Genomic DNA, 23,267 nt, shown 5'->3' with positions numbered 1-23,267 from the left:
ATAAGTATCAATTCTGCAGTCTTCAATGCTGCAAACACACTTATACAGAGAATTTAAGAAACTCTAGGTCCATTACATCACTACTCAAGTAAGGTCCACACATTACTATTGATGCAATGCAGAACCTTTGTTTTTAATTAATAAAAACCATTTCTTATTAATTGACAATACTCTTATTTTTTAAAGATTTTATTTATTTATTTGAGATAGAGTGAGAAAGAGGGAGCACGAGCTGGGGGAGGGGAACAGAGGGAGAGAGAGAAGCAGACTCCGTGCTGAGCGGAAAGCCCAATGTGGGGCTCAATCCCAGGAACCCAGGATCATGACATGAGCAGAAGGCAGATGCTTAACCGACTGAGCCACCTAGGTGTCCCAATTGATACTTAAAAAAAAAATAAGTTGAAAATTTAAAAAGTATGTATTCCTACTGAGTACACTTCTTAATTCGTACTAATTAGTCTTTATGAGATGGAAGTGCCTTACATGAAATTTGGGTGATTATATTGTAGAAAACACAACTGAAATTTTACATACACATATATGCAGAATACCACCTTTTAAAACCCACTTCTTTAACTCAGAAGACAAACAGTAATTCTAACTTAAGATTTTTATATCAACACAGTCAACAAAATCTAGTATCTATTGCAGAGGTAAGAACTGGTAAGATAACAGTGATTCAAACCATAAAACAATATATTTGAAAAACAATTTTTAAAAAATGTGTACTAAAAACTGGCAAGATTACTTTAAGAAATGCACTATACTCCATCTAGAAAATACAGGCTTCTCTTACTGAAAAGGGAAAATGTACATCATAAAACAAAGTATCTTCCACTGATCCCACCAGGTAAATGAAAAAAATAATCAAATAGTAAGTTTCAACCAAAAGGAATCCCTGAAGATAGTTATAATCTAAACATGGTTTTATAGAAAAAGACAAGAAGTAATATTCCCAAGGTAACCGCATTCTGGTTCTGCCTTTAAATATTCAGTCTTTTAAGATTCAAACTTCAACTATTAATACTGTTTTTCAGTAATCAAGAAAACAAAATTTCAAGATGGCTTTTCTACATGTAGAAGACAGTGCTTTTGACAAATAAAAAAAGAATATATAATACATAAACAGAGTTCAATCAGACACTATTAAAAAAATTTAAGATCAGATACTAAAAAAAATAATGAAATTCTTCACTATTTCCCCAGAGTGATGTTCTAAAAATTACTAGTCCACACTCAACTGGGAAGCTTTGTGTGTTTCATTTTACACAACTGTGAACAACAATTATGTAAAGTGAGCACACAAAAATTGTTTCCTGTTTTTAGAAATTTAGTTCTGAAGGGTGCAGGAAAGACAATAATGCTCTTGAAAGTATGACACTACTCTCGATGTATTTAATTATCATTTATTTAGGATGAAATAAACCCAAACGGGTCTATTTAACTTAAGTGATGGACTTGCTACTTACTTGGAAGTAGTTTCCACCTCTTCCCTCCACCCTGTCCCAAATAAGTCCATCTCTACAAGCATCTATCAATGAAGTAAGCACAGGAACATATTTACAACTGCTTAATTTAGGAGTCAGATATGTGGGTGTTCGCTAACTTATTTTTGAAAAAAGTCTGACTTTCAAATCATTAGCACTTTCTTATATTTAAGGAACATATTTTAACATATTATGAGATATTATAACACAACAACACACACAAATCATTTAAATACCACAATATTCCCCAGAAAATTTCCTCTATTTTTGCAAAATAACATATCCCTTTTATTTCCGATAGTCCCATTTGACACTAAATTTCAAAACTTTTAAAAAAGGTTTAAACATAAACATCACATTCACAAGACTTTTTTTTTAATCACACACTTATTTCAATCACACACTATCTTTTTCTAATTCAGAATCAAACCCCCAAATATTAATTAGTGACCATTAATCATTCACACTAATACTTAGTAATTATTATAGACTTTACTTTTTAAATACCAAGTTACTGAAATGTTCAACAAGTATGTTTTGAATAAAATGTGAAGATGTAACTTCAATTAGTACTTGAGACACAAGATCCAACATTCCATTAATGTCCTTGTTGATAATTTCTATTTCTTATATTAAATGGCAATTCTGGTGAAAACAGGTTATTTTTTCCTTTAATATTATGGATACTATTGGGTTAAATAATTTCTTTCACTGAGTGCTCAGTACTCATTTTAAAAAGAAAAATCCAAAATTTCAAGGAATAACAAATTGGGTTTTCTGAAATTTGGATGAACCAAAAGTTCTTTAAAAACAAAGAAACAAAACAAAACAAAAAAAAACTAGATCTGGCAAGAAGAAAAACATTTATTTATCTTCAAAACAAAAAACGGGTAAATTTTGACAAAATAATTAGGAAAATGGGTGTTTCTTTATTTTATATACATTACTTACATAATAATAGCATATGAAATCTATATCCTACAGACTTTTAATTCAGTAAATTATGACACAAAAGGAAACATGATACTGTGAAATTCTAAGATTGTTTCATATTAGCTTTTTATGGAAAATTATGGTAGCATATGACAAGTTCACACTTATTTAGAAAAGCTAATATTATTTATTTTTATATCTACTGCTTTTAAGCAAATGACATTCAAATATCTTCCTCAGTTTGTATACTAATTCACAAGAAAAAATACTGACTGAACCAGCCACAAAGTTGTTCATACAAAAACACTAAAAACTGAGTAACTGAGGGTTCACAGATGCTCCACTTGACTGTCACTCAGAAGCTGACTGTTCCCAGGATAAACTTGGTAAGTACTGGAACAAAGATTTTCTTGATGCAGGGAAAAAGCTGTGTAGAACTCTATTCTTGGAGCCAGAGTTGAGCCGGACACTAGAACGTTCAGGAGATTAGGACATCTCTTTGTGTACTGGCTTTCAAATGTTCTTGAATCAATGTTACAGAATTTCACAGCCTTGGCCAAAGACAGCTTGGTATTAACATCAAAGGATCAAGTCTTTCCCACTCTTAATTCAGTTTTGAAGCAAAATACAATGCTAGCAATTACCTGGGACTATATGAATAAAAATAAAGATGATGGGAAAGATATTTAGGTGCAACAGGTATCATTTAAAAATTATAGTTAATGTTAAAACTCCCTACACTGCAATTAATTAAATTCCACTCCCTGCCAACTCATCATACACGTGGACAATGTGATGAGAAGAATCTTTTTTGACTATTACTTACAACTTCCAAATCATGTTTTCAAGTATTTGCCAAAAAACAAAAGCCTATGAATACTGCAAGTATTAGAAAATAATTCTATCCATACAGCTGTTTAAAAAAATATGTGAAACAGTACAAAAGAAAAATGTTACAAAAGAATGCATCTCAATTTTGCTTTACAACTGCTTTTATGCAAGATTTTAAATCAACCGAATTTATGTTTTTACAAAGTATGCCTTCCAGCATAAACAAATACCATGCAAAAACAAATTAATTTTTACATACTGTTTATTTCAAAACAGAATAGTTTTCATAAAAATGCTAAAAGCATGATACAGTAACACACTGAAATGTGAGAAATAACTATGTTATCAATAGCTGATGCATCAGATTTATGGCTTAATGTAAATATATAATTCCTTAAACATAATTTTAAATTAAACATGGCTAACATACAAAAATTTAAATATAGCAAGGACTTTGTTTTAGAATAACAATTATAATGTGATAAAAATCAGTTTATTCCTAGTACTGAAAATCAAACTTCAAAATATGTATTTGACAGTAGAGGGACTAATCTGATTCCAATGACCTTAGCCATTCTCAAATTAATTTTTTCTTTTTTAAATCACCACTTGAACTGTATTCCTTGGAAACAAACACAACTGGCCTGTCAGACAAGTTTACTGGACTTAACTAACTATAGGAAGATATTTACAACACCACAAAGTTAATCCATCTTTAATACTTCTGTAAACATTCTCAAGAAGTACCCAATTCTAAACCACACCAAATCCTCTTTTAACGTCCAACCTAACAGTATTTTTTTATTTTAAAAGAAAATTAAAAGGGTAAGATCTAGATACTGACACCAAATAATGGCAGATAAGATTAAAAATAGACATAATTTTAAAACCAAAAGAGATTTGCCTCCAAACAGTTTTTTTTTTCCAAGATTCAAAAGGTTTATTTGAAAAAATCAGCACAGGACAAAGATATCCTTAATATTCCTTCTCAGAATATGTGAATATTCAGAATCTATATGAAATGTAGACAGCAACTCTGATTTCACAGAAAGAACATCATGGTTTTATACAAATGTAAACCCATTCCCACATCCCTCCCCAACGTACTATTTTTATCCACCCCTTACTGACATTAGCTTTCACTAAGCTTCTATCTTCAGTGCTACTTGCAAAAACTAAAAAGCAGAAAATTATTTTCATTTTTAAATCATTGGGATTAATTAAAGCAACCAAAGTATTACTGTTACAGCAAAGTTTAGTAAAACTATGAGAGAATACTACTAATAACATTTGTAAATTATCCAAAATGATTTCTTTATTGAGATTAAGTAACTACATAGACTTCACAGTTCTATGGCATACGTATATTTAGCTAAAGTCACAAACACATTTTAACATTCACAATGATGAGCATCATCACTACCATTCTAATCTACAAAGGTTATGTATGAGTAAAGAAAAATACAAAAACTTCAAGTTTTACAAAAGAAAAACTTTAAAGTCTACATACATTAACAATAAAACCATTTCTTCCAGGTAACAAGTAAAAGTGTAAAGGCATACCACTGAGGTTTTTTTCTCTTAGTAGCCAGGAATGAAATAATGTTTAATATCTACGACGCTTATTAGGGCCTTCAAAGTTGCCCCCTTGGCTTCCTCTACCAAAACCACCAGGACCACCACTAACAGGACCTACACCACTCATTGGTGCTTGAGGGGTTTCAGAACCTGTTCTACTCCCCATAGGTGATCCCATCTGAGATGATGGTCCTTGAGGAAATCTATCATTGTGCTATAATACCACATAATAAATATGAAGTCCATTTGGAACACGCCAAATGTAAGTGACAAGAAAAATTGGCAAAATCCCAAGTGGTGGTGTCATGAAGTTCAGCAGAAAGTCCAGCAGAATCAGGATCACACATAGAAGGAAGAAAGGAGCAATTTAATTAGTTACTACATTAAAAAAAAAAAAAAAAAGCATCTGAAGAGTTACAATTGCTAATGCTATGCCCCAATTTCATGAAAAAAAGAACTGATTTTAAGAAGTAAGAGAGTGCCATTTAAACCTAATCAGTATTACAATACTGTTCTGATCTCTCTTTTTCTTAAAAGCTTATACTGTGCTGTGTAATAAAAATATTTTATTTGAAAATCAAAAAGGTAAAACTGGGGAGCAGCATCACATTGAAAAAATAAACATTTTAAAAATTTCAACAGTAATGCTTTTAACAAAAAAAGTACTAGTACAAAAACAAAGAGTTAAATTTCAGCATTAAAACCTCTGAGGTGTTTTTCCAGAAAGACTATTAATGGGAAAACAGATACAGTTTTTAAAAACTGACAGTTTACTAATATGTACTACTAATAGCACAATTAAATAAATATCTGAAACTTATGCTTTGGAAAACTTTACAAAAACAACGTATGTTAATCTCAAAGGATGACCAGAACTCCCTACATGCAGTAGTAAAATGTCACTGTGAAAAAGACCAAGGGTGATATTCAAATAAAGGTTACAATTTCAGGGAGAGGGGTGGGAAAATGGGCCAGTTAATATTACTCTTAAGTTACTACAGATGATTGATTATATGCTACAGAAAAACTTAACCAAAGTAGTAAAAGTTTTTACTTAGCTTTTAGACATTTTACTATAAAATAAAGCCTCCAAAGAAGGAAACAAGTACACTAATTATATCATGTGCCATCTAATCATAGTAGCTACTATGGCACTGCCTTTTTATCTCTGTACACAAACACTCATTTAAAAAAAAAAAAATTGCTGGCATGTCTAATTTTTCCAAATTTTTAAAAGACTGCATTAAAGTAAGTAAGTTTTAAAATGATGAAACACTGTATCCATCAATTCTAAGATGCCCATTCACTTTTAACATCTCTGAAACAGTATGGATTTATAGTTGATGGCATGTCTGAATTTAATTGGCAGTGCTTCTTTCTCAGCAGCAATGGCGCCTTAACATCTGTTGTGGTAATTCCAAAACTAAACTGCCTTTTCAAAACATACAATCAACCAATCTTCCTTTTCTAAATATTATTTAGAACAATCATTAACAAAAACCAAATGAGAAAATGTTCTGCCAAGAGCTTCATTTAAATAGTGATAGACTTCAAGGAAAGTGAGAGAAGTTACCAGTCTTGCTACTGATATTCAAATAAAATAAGAACTACTGAAAAATTTTGCTTTTATAATTATTTAACCCACACAAAGATATCTTCACACTGTCAAACCAAGACATAAACTGTATGCTTTTAAATTCTGTAACAATTATAAAATGAATAATTCTGTAAGACTGCAAAATGTAAACTGAAAATACACGTTAAAATTTTAATGGACATTATTTTATAGTTTAAAAAAGTTCCCTGAAATTAATCATAAGTGATCTTTTCGTTAAAAGTGTTTACTAAAACCTGTTTTCACACATACTGGAGTTTCATTCCCCACCAAAGGTAAGGAGTCCACACAGGAAAAGAACACAATCTTAAAATACTTGGCCTTTACAGTGAATACTAAGGTGGATACACACTAAAAGCAATATAAAAATAACTGTAATTAATATGTATCTGCCATATAATTGAGTACAAAAGCGTGCCATGAATGGTAAATTAACTCTTGTTATATATAAAAATTGCCTCTAAGTCAATATATAACTTCACAAAATTACGTTTTCTTCACTGCATATTGACCTTTACTGCCAAAACAAATGATGCCAAATTATGTTAAGTGTGAAGTTACCTTTGGGGCAAAAAAGTATGTATTATTGAATATAATCAAAATAATGTTTATGATACATTACCACTGCTCCATTATCTGGCATCATTGGAGTTCCCATATTTGCAGCTCCTTCTGGTCCCATGGCAGGACCAGGACCCATTGGTGGGCCAGGTATAGTTCCTCTGTTGTTCATATTCATACCCATCATTGGAGGAGGACCTTGGTTACCAGCAGGTGCTGGGCTAAATGCATCTACGCAAAACAATCTATACTTAGAGCTGTCCTATCTTAGTTTAGCAAACATTAAAAACTTAACAATACTTATGCAAACTATATAACAAGACTATTACCAAAATCACTTCCTTCTTTGAGAACGGGGCACCTAATTTTATCTACTCCATAACAGAGCATTACCTACACTATAGAATTTTCAACCCAAAATCAAATGTATATAAAACAAATGAGAGAACTATCAGTTATTGTAGGATATTTGAGACTGTCAAAGCTTCAAAGTTTTTTTAAAAAATGAGTATTACTTGTTATAGTCTGCTTTTTTAGAAACTACTCTCTTACAATGGTAACTATATTCTACCAGCTCAAATTAACAGCAAAGGATTAGCACTTGGAAACTATAAGTATGTATATAAAGTTCACTAAAACTAACCTCTTGACTTTAATGTAAGTTACTGAACATACTCCAAAATTATAGGAGGTACTATTTTTTAACTTGAAACATTACAGCAATAGGCAATCTAAGCAGAACAACTGAAAAGGGCCATCATGACAAAGCTTATTTTTTAAAAGCAAATATAAACATTAACAGAGCTATCTGAATTTTTTCAACATACTAAAAATTCTAGAAATGGGGATAATCGTATATACTTCAAATTTTTCCATCAAAAAGATATCCACGCAACCTCATGTTAATTCCAATAGTGTTTGAGCTGAAATATTGTATTTATAATGGTTTCAAATACAACATTTTAACGAATCTTCTTCAAATTTTTTTTTATTTTTAAAGTATTCATACTTTATTTCATTAAAAAGTCTTAACAGACAAACTCCAACTTAAGAGTTCTCTTGTAGTGTTTCATTCCATAGGTCAATTTTATAACCCTCAGAACTCAGTTTCTCAAAAACACATTATAACAGGAGATGATACTTTCATTCAAACCCAGAACTCTATACAGTACCAAATGCAGCTGACTTCTGCATAAGACTGAGCCCAGGGAGCAACTGGGAGGAAAAAGTCTTACACCCTACCAGTCCCTGGCAATATACAGACTACCACTTTCAACCCAATCCTTGGGAATTTAGCCACTTCATGGGAAGAAATTATTTCCCTTAATCCCAAAATGTCCCTGCTAACAAACTGAACATTGTAACTATCCAAGAATATTTCTATTCCCTTAGCATAGCTATAAATAAAAATTTTTACTAGAATTCCATGACATGTCCCACATGGAAATGAGGAAGAATGGAGACACTATCTACAAGGAATCTTAACTTTCCCTAAAAAGAACAGATCAAGGATTAGGCTTTTCTTCTCTTTTTAATAAAATATAGTTTTTACACTTAACTTGCAAGATTCAAATATAACTATACAACTATGGGTAAAATAAATCAAAAATAACATTTCTAACTATCAGTAATTAGAGGCTTATTTCTAGTAATTAAGATTTCTATCACACAGCTATAATTAAACTAAATTTAAAGATCTAAGAAATGTTAGAATTACCTGGTCCCCTGAAAACAGTTTTATAATCTATGTTTTACTTGGCAGTACACTGGTGATACACCAGAAGATCTATTGCCACATTCTATCAATGTAATTTGATAGAATATGACAATTTACTGATTCAACAGTGGCATTCAACTGCATGATAATGATTCATAACTCTAGTAAGCCATCAGGACAAGGTCTCGGATTGAATAAAATGTATATTGGACAAAATTAAATGGACTGGACTTAAGGAGAGTTGAGAAAGTGCTCAATTGTAATATGGTTCTCTGATGAAATAAAATGCCATAAAAAATTTTAGTTCTCTTAAATTCCTAACTAATTAAGGAACCTAAAGGTATACTCTCATTATTCTTCTGATAAAGTTGCTAACTAAAAGACAATTAGAATGTTTCCAAGGTCTCGGCAACATCAGAAATATTTCATCTGTTTCTAATGTTAATGACAATCTAATAATTATAATGGCATTTCAAAGTACCTACAATCCATAACCTCACATTTATAACGCTTAAATAAACCATCTGTATTATATTATATACTATTCTACAACTTACTTTTAAAAGACATAATAAAACTGAAGTACTTGTACATTACCATATATTCAACTGTGTCTCTATAACTTATGTCCTACAACTGTGCCTATAGAACTTATGTATTCTTTGTTCATCAATTAATGTATCCATAACTAATTTCAAATTAAGATCTTTATAGGTAAGGGTCATGTATCATGCTTCCTTTGTATACCAGAAATGCTTAGTAACTTCTTACTGGTAGATAAGAAAAATAACAAAATAAATAGCAATAAACAATTTCAGACGATCTGATTGGAAGTAGCAAATAAACTGCACGAGAAATCGGAGGAAAAAAGGTAGATCCCAGAAAATGTTCATCCCACATATTTTTTTTTTTTACTCCATACACTATATATCCTAAGTACTACATGCTAATGGTAATGTAATCTCTACCATAGGTACACTTTGAGTTATGTAAAGATTTCAATTTTGTGACAGCTTCTGTGGGACAATATGAAACAAATATTTTAAAATTTATCTAATTTTTAAGTGTTTGACATTTCAAATTTACTGCTTCCCTCAATAGTAGAGAAGCTAATGTAGGTACTTTCTTCAAAACTTTACATAAACTCTAAAGATATGCATTAGCCCAGATGCATAAGACATATCTAATTTTCTTGACATGTCATAGATGCCTCTGAACAGTGCACTTTTGTGCACAATATGGTAGGTGAGGGCAAAATAAGCTAAACATTCAGTAAAATAAATAAAAATAATTAATTACACAAAACGTTACCTTACCAATAAAAATTTATAAAATACTCAAGAAGTTTAAAACCCCTACAAATTCAGAAACTATCAAATTTCTAAGAACGGTAAAAAGCCAATTTGAAAGCATGAAATTTGATTTTTAAAAAATGCAACATAGATACATTATACCATGGAATGACTGAACAGGTTTCAGGTTTTATCAAAACCTGGCTACAGGTTCCTTTCATTAAGTCTATTAAAACATAATTTACCTTTTAGCCTTCAATGAAACAAAATTCCTTAGCATATTATTTTTAATATACTTGTATTTTTTTCAACTTAATATAAGAAATTTCACCATTACAAGTGTTGGTTCCAAATTTTAGTTTGTTACTGATACGTAGATACCACAAACAGCATGTCATGTACAATTCCCCCAAAGAATTACAAGTTACAGAAGGCTTTTGCTTCAAATCCCTACCTCCCATGTTTATTGCTCCACGGGGACCCATATCACCCATTCTCATTTCCTGTTCTCTCTGTAAGTAAGCATAGTTGTCACAGTCAACCTATCGATCTTATGACTTTACATTTCCCATCTAAAATCAAAAAGAAAAGAATAAATTGGGACATCACTTTCCATTAAAAAATTAAAATTTTCCAACATGACTTACATAATAAGAACACTGAAAAGAAACTTCAGTCTTCCAGGTCTGATATGCCACAGTGCTTAGAGCACTCAGTTTATACTACTAGATTATCAATGTGTCAAATTACATAAAATCTACCACAGAATGTTTTTAATGTTCAATAGAGCAAAGACATATGCTTAGACTCCAAAAAAAGAAAAATCTATTATTAATAACCACCAGGGCCAATTATTTTTTTCCTTCCCCGAGGAAATTTTGTCTTAAAAATGACCACCACCCCTTTTATATTCAAATCTATTCAAACATCCAAAACAAACAGCTATGGGGTACTAAGCCAAAAATAAAGTTATATAGACAATTTTCATTGTTAATACACCTTTGCATTTTTATTCAAATATTTGAGCACTGTTTTTCACCAAGGACCTAAAGATTTGCCATGAAAAGTCTCCACAACACACGATTATTAAAAGTTCAACATAACACTGCTTCCTTTATTTGAACAAGGGTTTTACTTGGAAATCTAAATAGAAGTGTTATTACACAGTCAGCAAGTTCTGAAACAAAATGCTCTTGAGGTTAACTGTGATACAAAAGGTCATGCAAATGACAAACTTTTTAAATTTCAGTAAAATTCAACTCCTTCTAAAAACTTATTTATTAACTCATTTATTAACAGTAGTTATACAGAATTAACTTCAATGAAATCTCTAGGTGAAATTACCCCACATTCTGTAATTCAAACTTGTACTATTATTTTATGATCTTTTCCATTATCAGACTGGTGTGTTAAACGTAGCAATCATAAAACACATTTTGAGACAAAGTAGAAATGTCTAAATCTTAAAAGGTGTTTTTCTTTTTAAAGCAATTTTATTAAAATGTGCTTAAAATCTTTAAGAATACAAAATACCAGTGTAAAACACTAGGAAAAAGAGGAAGTAAAAGCCTATGGTATATGGTAGATAAACCCAGATCTACTGCCCATATCTAAGCTAATGGGCATGCCTCAAAATGTAACCTTTAATAAAGCCGTGGTTAAAAAAAAATAAATCACTTACATAGCATCAGGAAGAAATGTTTGTCAATTATATAGAAAACATAAATCCCAAATTTTCTCAAAGCTATTTTTTTTAAACTTTCCTAAAACCAAAATTTGTCTCTTCTCATAAAACGTTTGGTTAGTGATGGATACTAACGAGAAAAACAACTAGACTATTTCATAGGATGGATTTCTGATAAAGTCATATGGAAAATACTATTTTAACATCAAACTTAACACTATCATCAATAAATCAAACCAAGCTGTCATTTCCTCATCACCAGAACCTGATAAAATGCAGACTGCTTCAGCATGTCCAAAACCTTCCAGGTATTATTTATAGCAGATACTTGTTATGGAAAAGCTGGTTCCATTTCAGCACCACAATAAAATACACGATTTTTTGACCAAGACATCTTTGGTGAACAAGGGTTTAACTTTTAGTTTTGGATTTGCCTTAACAATGAAAGATGAAGTATGCAATATCTAACCCCTAACAAAGAGTAATTATGATAATCTTATTGTTTGAGACCTCAATTTTCAATTGAGACTTCAATTTTCAAATCCCCCTTAAATATTCTGACATCCTAACTGGATGCCTGGGATTCACTGGTGGGAACAAAGGAGATGGATGCCTGTGATTCACTGGTGGGAACAAAAAGGGAGATAATATTTTTATTATCTCCTGATAATTTCATCTGCACCTACAATTTTCCAGAATAACAATGTTTAGCTTTACTATTCACAAAGTTCAGTACTTTGAAAAAGAAACTGTTCTGTTATTCTATTTTCTTCATTAATAGAATTCTGAAGAAATTAATATGCCAAATACATTTATGGATTTTTAAAAAGCTTTTATTTATTAAGTAATCTCTACACCCAGCATGGAGCTCTAACTTACGACCCCAAGATCAAAAGTCACATGCTCTACTGACTGAGCCAGTCAGACACCCCAAGACTTAGGTTTTTTAAATCAACTATTCAACAGTGACCATTACATCCGACTAGCTCCATCAGAAGAGCATGCATCTCTTGCGTCTCAGGGTTGTGGGTTTGAGCCCCACGTTGAGTGTAGAAATCACTTAAAAATAAAAATCTTAAAAAAAGAAACAACTGGTTTTCCAGTTCTAAAATCTTTAAATGAAATAATCAGAATGTCTTACAAAATCCATGCTAATGTAGCATATCACTGCATTAAAATACATATTATATAATACAGCATTTTTCATTAGATACATAAACACTTCATTTCTTTAATACTGATGTTTCCTTAAAGAAAATTACTGAGTACTGTTTTATATAGCTTCACACATTAAGATTAAGAAAAAGAGATGGTATAATTAGATGATAGATCACTTTTTAACTATTTTAGAAGGAGCAAAAGAAGTTTTCAACTTTCAAGTCGTATCTTAAGATTACTGTCATTTTCGCAAAAACAATGAATACTGTTACACTGAAAAGAAATTAAAAAAAAAAAAAAGATTACTGTCATTTTCTAAAAATCCACTGCTACAAATGCAAAGGTCAGAGATTATATTTAAAGGTACTGGTTAGCAATGAAAATTAAGACAGTACTTCTCATTTAACTTTATTTATCAAGTATCAGTTAGGAGAAACGGTAAGGAGAAAGTTCACTATTAACTGTGTACCCACCCAAAAAGCAATACACGGCATTACACAAGACCCTCACTTCTATGAATTCCAATATCTGAAATTAGAACTGGTGCATAAAATACATGGTATTTTTCGAATACGAATTTTAATGCTTTACTACTTTACCAAAAATTAAGAGTCACGATTTGACATGAAACAACTTACATGTAAACAAAATCTTGATAAAGACTACACTGCAATAAGATAATAAAGCTATGATTAAAACTGAAAACTTGGTTTAAATAATTCAATTAATTCAATTATTCTTCACAGCAACTCTATAAAGTAGAAGTCTTCTGTTACCCTATTTTAGAGATCATAAAACTAAGGTACAGCACTGTTAAATAACTTACTCAAGGTTGAACTGACATAAAAATTCTGCCAAAATAGAGTTCATTTAAGTTTCTACCTTCACAAAACACCTTCATTTTTTTCAAGGATTCCAACAAAACCTAACAAAAGGCAAGGTTTTTAGTTATTTTTATTCACAAGTTGTGCCTTTCCATTAAAAGAATTATATATATGTATTCCTGAGCTTGTCACTGAAGTATGCTTAAATTCACAGCTGATCAAAAAAGCAAGCAAAGTATGACTGATTTCCAGAACCACATTATCAAAGCAGCATTCATTGAAACAATGGCTCTCAGAGTGTGGCTGGCAGAGTACTGAGTCCACAAGACCCTTTTGGGAAGTGCACAAATTCAAAACTGTTTCATGTCTTACTAAACATTAGAACACAATTATAAAACTATGATCTAATTGGGCTTTTCAGTCTATCTACATATTTAGGAATGGTGTACAAGCAATTGGGAAGCAAAAATCTTGGTATTTTAGCAAAAATTAAGGCACTTATATTCAATTTTTACTAGTAACTATCATTGTTGCAAGGGAGCAGCAGGCAGGACAGCAGAGGAGAGGTTCTCTGCCCAAACAACTAATTTTAAAATTTCAACTAGAATATGTAGATGAAGCAGTTAGAATTATTTTTATTGAATCCCTACATGTCTTTTTAATAATCTATGCAAAACAGGATATATACATAAATCACTTCTGCTCCATTCTGAAATAGGGTGGTTCTTCAAGAAAAACATTCATACGATTGGGTTGTAAACTGAGTAAGACAGCATCTGACAAACTATGATTACTGACTTGTGAACAGGTACCCCTTGTTTTTCTAAAGGTGTATTATGCCACTGGGCTTTTATGAAAGACCTACATTTGTAGTATCTGCTTTTGCTAACCAAAAAGGGATTCTTACTTCTATGGAAAAAGGCAAAAAGTGAACATAAAGTTCAATGTGTTTTGTAGCAAGCAATTTTAGAGGCAGCACAAATCTAGAGCAGCAAAAAGTGCTACCAAGCACCTTCCCTGGGAACTATACTTAGCCTCTCATCATCAAGCTGTCATAGCTTTGAACTGTGTGTGAACATCTGTGCTTTATCTAGATTTATTCTGTGGATCAGTAGCAAGATGTATACTAAGCTATCAGAGAGGCCTAAGAGTATTGTAATTCTGGTTTAGAAGCTCTCCAAAAATTTTTCATATGAATATTAACAGTAGTTTCTTCATTTTATGCCATTTTGGCTTACAAAAGGTATCACAGGAATGTTACACTTTGGGACAGCATTTGGCAGACATTTTCTGACAAGATTAGTGGTTGATATTAAGAAATGTGATTTGTTTTTAATTCTGTATAATAAACTGTATTAAAATTTAGAAGATGCACATAACTCAATGGATCAATATTTTTCTAATGTTTGGTATATGACATTACAAAAATCGTGCATGGGAAAAAAAAAATCCATTCAAGGTAGCCCAGTAGATTGTAATGCAATGAAGACAATAACAGGTACAATTCTCTGAAAAGGTTAAAATATACTCGTCTCCATTTTACTAATTACTTATCTAAGTAAAGTTGGTGTTTCTTCATGCACTTTAATCAAAAGAGCATTCTGCAACAGATGGAATGCAAAAGCAAATATGGGAAGCCAGCCATTTCTATAAAGCCAAACATTAAGCAAATTTACAAAACAACAAAACAATACCACTCTTCCCACTACATATAAGTGGAACATCAAGGAAATCTGCAAACATGTAAAGTGAGGCCAGTGTTCCCAGTACTACCCATTTTCTTAAAACTTTCTCTCTTATCTAATATGGTAAACACTGGTGTAACAAAACAAAACAAAAGCTCTTAGAGGTCTTCAATAATTTTTGGTAGTGTAAAAAAATTTCAAAACCAAAAAGTTTAAGAACCAATGCTTTTAAGTTCTAGTCAGTATTCATTCACGAAAACAAAAGCAGAAAATCTGCACTAATGTAAAGTAACTAAAAACCAGTGAAGAACTTCACATTATTTTGTGTAGAATAGGATCTTTTCCTTTAATACTTAATACTCACAATATCAACCTGTGAACTTAAAGATACTGTAGTTTCTTTTTTTTAGATAACCAAATTTAAAGGATTCACATGGTACACAAAGGTGAGTCTAAAAGTATAATATGAATGCCTAAGGTTTAGAAAAGTACACTACATAATGATTTAACGTAATATCAACTGAAACATTTTGCAATCAATGATAAAGATATATTCATCTGACACTGAGTAACGTAAATTCCTGTTTGAATGAATGCAGTCTTAATGACCATGATCATTATTCTTTAATTTGTAAAGATCTTTCACATACATTTCTGAAAAAGCATCCAAGGGATTGTTAAAGGATTACCACGTACCATCTAGGTTCAGTGTGTTGATAAAGAAAATGCCAAAATTCCTGATGTAAAAACACTGATACAGAACATTTAAATCTACTACGGGAAATATAATTCTAAAGAAACATCTTAAGTTCTGGGAAGTAACAAGACTCAACCTTTTTATAATTAAGAATTTCTAAAAATAAATTATATTTAGTACCTGGAAATATATCTTTCCCTTCACTAGAAAAGTTTACATAAAAAAATAAAGATTATTAGATAGCTAATCTAACTTTCAAGAGAGAAATTAATTAGCAGCTGAAATACTATCTAACAAACAGGGTATTTGGAAATAAAAAATGAAAGAAAAATCAATTACATGAAATATTAAGAAAATGGGTATAAAGAAAAAAATTCAAAATAAAAGGTAGGCCTCTTTGCTAAGAAATTATTCACTCATTTAAAAAGTTCTAATACTGAAGGGTATATGCATCAACAAAGTAATCTTTTCTTAATAGAAATGAAGTAACTGTAAACTGAAAAGGGAAGACATGTTCCCACTGATACAAATAATAGCATGCAAACTTTCAAACATAATGAAACAGAGAATGCTTGAGAATGTTAAGCAAAAATGCTTATGCAAAAATGCTTAACATTTTTACTTCAAGTAATTAAAAAGAGTAATTTCCAAAACGTACTATTCACTACTAGACCTCAGGGCAGGGGGGAATATGTTTTAAGCAACCTAAGACAATCTTTCAATAAATACAATCTGTGATGGTTTTTTACCCTCAATTTGAATACATGCATTCCATGATATCTGCACCCTTGACTACTGGGAACATGTTCCTCAGTTTTATAACTGTTAAAATGAAATTTTACACCATGTATCATTAGGGAATTGCAAATTAAGACAACAATGAGATAGATACCACAACACACCAATTAGAATGACCAAAATCCTAAACACTGACAACACATAGTGCTGACAAGGATGTAGAGAAATAAGAATTCTCATTCACTGCTGATCGGGATTATAAATGGCATATTCACTTTGGAAGAAAATTTAAGTTTCTTACAAAACTAAAGATAATCTTACATACATACAATCCAGCAACTATACTCCTTGGTATTCACACAAAGGAGCTGAAAACTTATGACCACACAAAAACCTGCACATGGATGTTTATAGCAGCTTTTTCATAATTGCCAAAACTTGGAAACAATCAAGATGTCCGTCAGTAGGTGAATGGATAAACAAATTGGTACATCCAGACAATGAGACATTATTTAGCACTAAAAATAAACAAGCTATCAAGCCATGAAAAGACACAGAGTAACTTTGAAATGCTTATTACGAAAAAGTCAGTATGAAAAGGCTATATATTATAGGATTCCAACTACAAGACATTCTGGAAAAGGCAAAACTATAATGAAAGTAGCAGAAATCAGTGGGTGCCCAGGATTAGGAAGGAGAGAGGGATGAAGAGACAGAGGGCAGAGGATTTTTAAGGCAGTGAAACTATTGTGTATACTATAACAACGGGTACATTTTGTTGAAAGTCCACCAACTGCCCAACACCAAGAGTGAACCCTAACATAAACTGTTTTCTTTTGGCGATAATGATGTTCCATTCTCATAGTGAAGGACTCTGGATACATGTTGGTGGAAGGAGGTATATGGGAAATCTCTATCTTCGGCTCAATTCTGCTATGAATCTAAAACTAAAAATTAGTCTATTAAAAATTTTATTTATTTATCTATTAGACAGAGAGACAGAGAGAGCGCACATGCACAAGCAGGAGGAGCGGCAAGCAGAGAGAGAAGCAGGCTCCGCGCTGAGCACAGAGCCCAATGTGGAACTCGATCCCAGGACCCTGGGACCATGACCTGAGACGAAGGCAGATGCTAAACCAAATGAGCCATCCAGGCATCCCTATTAAAAATTTTTTATGTTTCTTTTAGTCACGAGTAATAAAGATTTGTTACTTGTTAAATTTAAAATCAGAAGTAAGAGGAAACAAATATAAGTAGGGAGGCTGACATCTTAGCTCACTATATTCATTAACCTCAAGACAAGTACCTCTTAATCTATATTCACTCAATGTACTTTTTTATAAAGATTTTATTTATTTATTTGACAGACAGAGATCACAAGTTAAAAAGAGGGTCAGGCGGGACGCCTGGGTGGCTCAGTTGGTTGGACGACTGCCTTCGGCTCAGGTCATGATCCCGGGGTCCCGGGATCGAGTCCCACATCGGGCTCCCAGCTCCATGGGGAGTCTGCTTCTCCCTCTGACCTTCTCCTCGCTCATGCTCTCTCTCACTGTCTCTCTCTCAAATAAATAAATAAAATCTTAAAAAAAAAAAAAAGAAGAAGAAGAAGAAGAAGAAGAGGGTCAGGCACAGAGAGTGCGGGGAAGCAGGCTCCCCGATGAGCAGAAAGCCCGATGTAGGGCTCGATCCCAGGACCCTGAGATCATGACCTGAGCCGAAGGCAGAGGCTGAACCCACTGAGCCACCCAGGTGCCCCTCACTCAATGTATTTTTTTTTTTTTAAAGATTTTATTTATTTATTTGACAGAGATCACAAGTAGACAGAGAGGCAGGCAGAGAGAGAGAGAGAGAGGGAAGCAGGCTCCCTGCTGAGCAGAGAGCCCGATGCGGAACTCGATCCCAGGACCCTGAGATCATGACCTGAGCCGAAGGCAGCGGCTTAACCCACTGAGCCACCCAGGCGCCCCAACTCAATGTATTTTTAAAGCCTGGTTTGGGTACCTTTAAAAGACTATGCTGGTGTCACTGTCAAATTCAGAAATTGCAGCTTTTTAATAACTAGGGTGGTTTTCTAAATGAAGATTAATTAAATATAATTACATATAATCACCATGTATCAAGAGACAGAAGGGAATATTTTAAACAAATTATTTTTAAAACAAATTCATATTCAACTAAGAATATTTTTAATCATATACCCAAGGGACATTTTCAAAATTATCATTATCACCATCACTTTTCAATTGTTATGGCAAACTTTAAAGAGATGCTTTTAAAAACTGAAACTGATTAGAAATATTTATTCAGATTTGGTTATTTTATCCTAAACTCTTAAAGAAATCAGCCATGATGGTATCAGCTACAGCCACAAACACAGTTTCTTGAATAATATCCTATCAAAAAGCTCACATAATACTGGTAACTGGTTCGCATTTCTTCACCCATAACCTCTTAACCAGTACATTTCCTTACCAAAGTCAAAACAACTCTCATGACTGGTCAGACTAAGATATGAAAGATGAAACAAAAGGACTAATATAAACTGTATAAGAAGAAATGCCAAATTGGCCCCATCAACAGAAGAAAGCAGTGGAAGGAACAAACAAAAGCACATGTGTTCTGATGTATAAAGAATTAAAGTATATATTTAATGGGGAATCTTTCTGTTAATGATATTAGGCATTACATTATTTTAGCAGTATGCCAGAAACGTTGAAATTTTAACAAATTATATGTTTTTCCTAAGTAGATAACTCAAAGCTACAGGTACATTTATAATAATTCTAAAAATATTTAAGTGGTAACTATATAAAATCCAAGTATTTAAAATACACAGTTATAAGAGAAACTACTATAATAAGCATATCAATTGTTTAAAAGCTGAATTTTAAGAAGCAGTAATAGGCCAAATGAAGAAGTTACTTAGTGAGAAACACGGTAAATTTACAACCAGAAAACAGAGAACATGAAACATGATGTACAATATAGTGCAGGATATCATAAGACAAAATATAGAGAGACTTACCCATATACTTTCAATTGCTTGAAATTTTAAACAGAAATAAAAATATTTCATCAGCAGAGCATGCTCACAAACCCAAGTTCCTACCCCATCACTAATAGTTAGATAATAACTACAGAGAGATATTAACATTCACATTTATTTAGTCAGATTTGATATAAAACTCTGGCATTTCAGGTGAAACTAGCAGAACTTTATGTCCTCAGTACAAAGTACAAAAGATACTAGATGGAGGCGGACCTAAAAAAAATTTTTTTTACACAATCACCTTGTAGAACAACTCCTGTTTCAGGGTGGCTCTAAATATAATGTTAAGACACAAAGCAGAAGTAACAAGTTGAATTTTTATGTCTTCCTAGAATCTTTTTAATTCAACTTAATACCTAAAAATTCTTATTATTTATATCACACATATGTGAATCTCAAAAAGTGTTTACTTTAGTTAACATTTCTATTTGCCAATCTTGACTTTCTTCTTCTCAACCCCTCCAGAAAGGTAAACATGAGCTGAAAGATCTTAACATTCTGAACAAAGATTAGAAAAACTTACCATTTCAAATGAAAAGACATGATGTATACCTACAACACAGTGGAATAATAAACCATTCATATTTTTAAAAAAAATCCAAAATAAGTTCTACAACAGTGCCGAGGCTACTCAATGCACTCTTCACATTCCCTAGCCGAGAATCTTTCTCTAAACTCTCAAAACTTTTTAGCTGTATCTCTGTATACTTTACATAGATACTCTACACCTAATCCTCAAAGACCTGACCTGACCCTGAGCTTGATTCATTTCTGTATCCTCCAAGGTACCCAGCACTCTGTTCCGAAATAGTAAAACAGTGAACAAATTTTCTTACTAAATGGAAACCTCTAAATCTTCCTGTAAGTCTAACACTCTTATGGTATATTCAAGTGGGATCCAAATAATGAAAAGTTAGGTGTGTTGAAAACCAAACAAAAAAATTGTTATTTGACTATTTTTGAAAAATTTACTGTTACGTGATTCCATCATGAAGTCTACAAAAATATCAGTATCTTAACACCACCTATGTTTCAAAACTACAAAGGCTTAACATCTGAGATACTAGTATTCAATAAATACCAAAGTATGGTGACCCAAAAAGAAGAGTGAAAATCATATGACTGAGCAGGACTGGTATTTGAAAAACAGGACATCAAACAACTATTTAATTCTCCCTATTTGTGTCTAAGTAACTACAATATGACAAATACAGGACTCTCAAACTCAAAAACTTCAAAGAGGCAAATTAGTTGGTAACAAAGTCAGAAAATAATTAGAATGTAATGTGGTAAGCATTAAAAAAGAATACTGAAAATGATACAGCTGAGGTGTGTAGTCAGAGAAGGTTATGCATACACTGAGTACATTCTCCAGGAGGAAAGAGATACAGAAATTTTTCTGATTATAAGCCTCTCTGAAACTCTAATGGAAGGTAAGACAAAAAAGGACACTAATCATCTAACTGGACAAAGAAATAATTAAGTACAATAAAGTGACTTCTGATAAAGTGTGTATAGAGTTTAAGGAAGGCTCAATAAGCATTTCCCTTTGGAATTATTTGGAAGTCTTTTAAATATGAATAAAAAAATTATTATTTATAATCATATGATTGTGACAACCATCCATCCTGCTTTGCCTGAGCCAGCCCGTTTTTCTTCCTGCTATAAAAAAAAGTAACTTCTTTTTTTTAAGATGTATATTTTTATTAAACTAATTAAAATTTTATAGGCACACACTCATAATTTAAGATATAATTTTAAAAAAATCTGTCCTCAGTCACACTTCCATCTACTCCTGATTCCTTCTCCCAGAGGAAAATACTTTCTGCTCTTTACAGACTTTGTCTCCATATTATGATACAATTTTATTGCTCTTTTAAAACATTTTTACTTTCGATATCTAAATATTTAGCTTAAGAAATTAGCTCTCTTATATGCACCCACTCCCCATTTTTGTCTTTCCATCTTGAGTATAGTTCTTCCAGTTGATTAAATCAATATTTAGTTGCTACATTATTATTACCTTTTAAATATGATTCACAATTAGGCAATTTATTGTGCTCATATTTAAATAGTAACCATATTCAGTTGTCCCAATCTGAATAAAAATTATGTACTCCCCTATTAAAAAATCCTGAGAAGGGGCGCCTGGGTGGCTCAGTGGGTTAAAGCCTCTGCCTTCGGCTCAGGTCATGATCCCAGTGTCCCAGGATCGAGCCCCGCATCAGGCTCTCTGCTCTGCAGGGAGCCTGCTTCCTCCTCTCTCTCTGCCTGCCTCTCTGCCTACTTGTGATCTCTAATAAACAAATAAAGTCTTTAAAAAAAAAATCCTGAGAAGTTTCAAAGAGAAGTGAAAGGATCAAAGATTTCCATAGCTGGTTAAAATCGATACATATCTTCAATTCAAATACTCTCCGTTGTCAAAATTCCTAAAGATCACTTCCAAAGTACATGTAAACATTACAAATGTAAACATCTATAGATTTTTGTTTTCACTTGACTACAAGTCTAATTCCAATTATGCTCCATCCCAAATATCCAGAAAAGTTCCTGGCTCACTGTAAGAAACACATTAAATTATTTTAGTAAATAAATAAATGAAAACATTAATAAAAACCTGGTTACAACTAGAGCATTATATGGGAAATCACTGCAATCAATATAACTGATATAATCAATTCTGATCTTTACCATCATGTCTTAATCACTGGAACTGGGATGCCACTATGAACAGCAAGAGGTATACTTAGCTACCCAGCAAGTCAAACCTAAATCTGACACCAAACCCTACAGCAAGTAATTCTTCGGTTATATCCACAGAATAATAAAGATGCTATAAACACTCCTTGTGAAGTATGTCCTTTGTTTGAATGCTTCAGGTGTTTAGACTTCCCAAAAACAATCTTCTTCTGCAATACAATCAAATCACTTGTTAGAGCTAAATAATTTATATATAAAGAGGAGTAATGGCCAGGTGGAAACCACATAACGGCAACTTCTCTCAAAAACTCAAAAATCATTTCAGAAAATATATTTGTACCTACTCGCTAGTAATTAATGATTATGGTCAGTTCTCTGTGTCAGCACCTATTAATGAAATTTTATTACTGGCTAGAGTTTCTGTTTTGAGTTTTGTATATGGCACATCTGGGAAAACTGGGTTATAATCAAATCAGAGAAAAGAAACAATGCCCACACAAGAAGCAGGAAAGAAGACTAACAAAGAAAAGGCTGATTAAATAGGCCAAATTTGGCAGTACTGATCAAGAAAGCGTAACAAATGAAAGAACAATGCTTTATGTCTCTACTAAGAAAATATCTGAAAACTCTAAGATAATCAGCTATGGGATAGTGATGCTTTATCAGTTCTTCCAGTAACTTCTGCTCTAATTTATAACCACGACTACCAATAAACCTT

General features: G+C 32.2%; 1 protein-coding gene across 1 annotated transcript in view; it reads right to left on the bottom strand.

Annotated features, from left to right (window-relative positions):
- Nucleotides 1–4,160: 4,160 nt before the first annotated feature.
- Nucleotides 4,161–23,267, bottom strand: part of LOC111159878 (paraspeckle component 1) — a 71,537-nt gene continuing 52,430 nt past the window's right edge. The window contains exons 7-9 of the mRNA XM_022522530.1: nt 10,469–10,526; nt 7,067–7,236; nt 4,161–5,043 (exon numbers count right to left, since the gene is read on the bottom strand). Of these exons, the coding sequence (XP_022378238.1) occupies nt 4,858–5,043; nt 7,067–7,236; nt 10,469–10,526 (414 nt within the window). The 3' untranslated portion in view covers nt 4,161–4,857. The remainder of the gene's footprint in view (nt 5,044–7,066; nt 7,237–10,468; nt 10,527–23,267) is intronic.

This window comes from Enhydra lutris, unplaced genomic scaffold, assembly GCF_002288905.1.
Source record: "Enhydra lutris kenyoni isolate GAN:26980312 unplaced genomic scaffold, ASM228890v2 scaffoldscaffold71, whole genome shotgun sequence".
NCBI lineage: Eukaryota > Metazoa > Chordata > Mammalia > Carnivora > Mustelidae > Enhydra > Enhydra lutris.
Note: the sequence above shows the minus strand (reverse complement) of the source record. Positions and strands in the feature narration are given on the sequence as shown.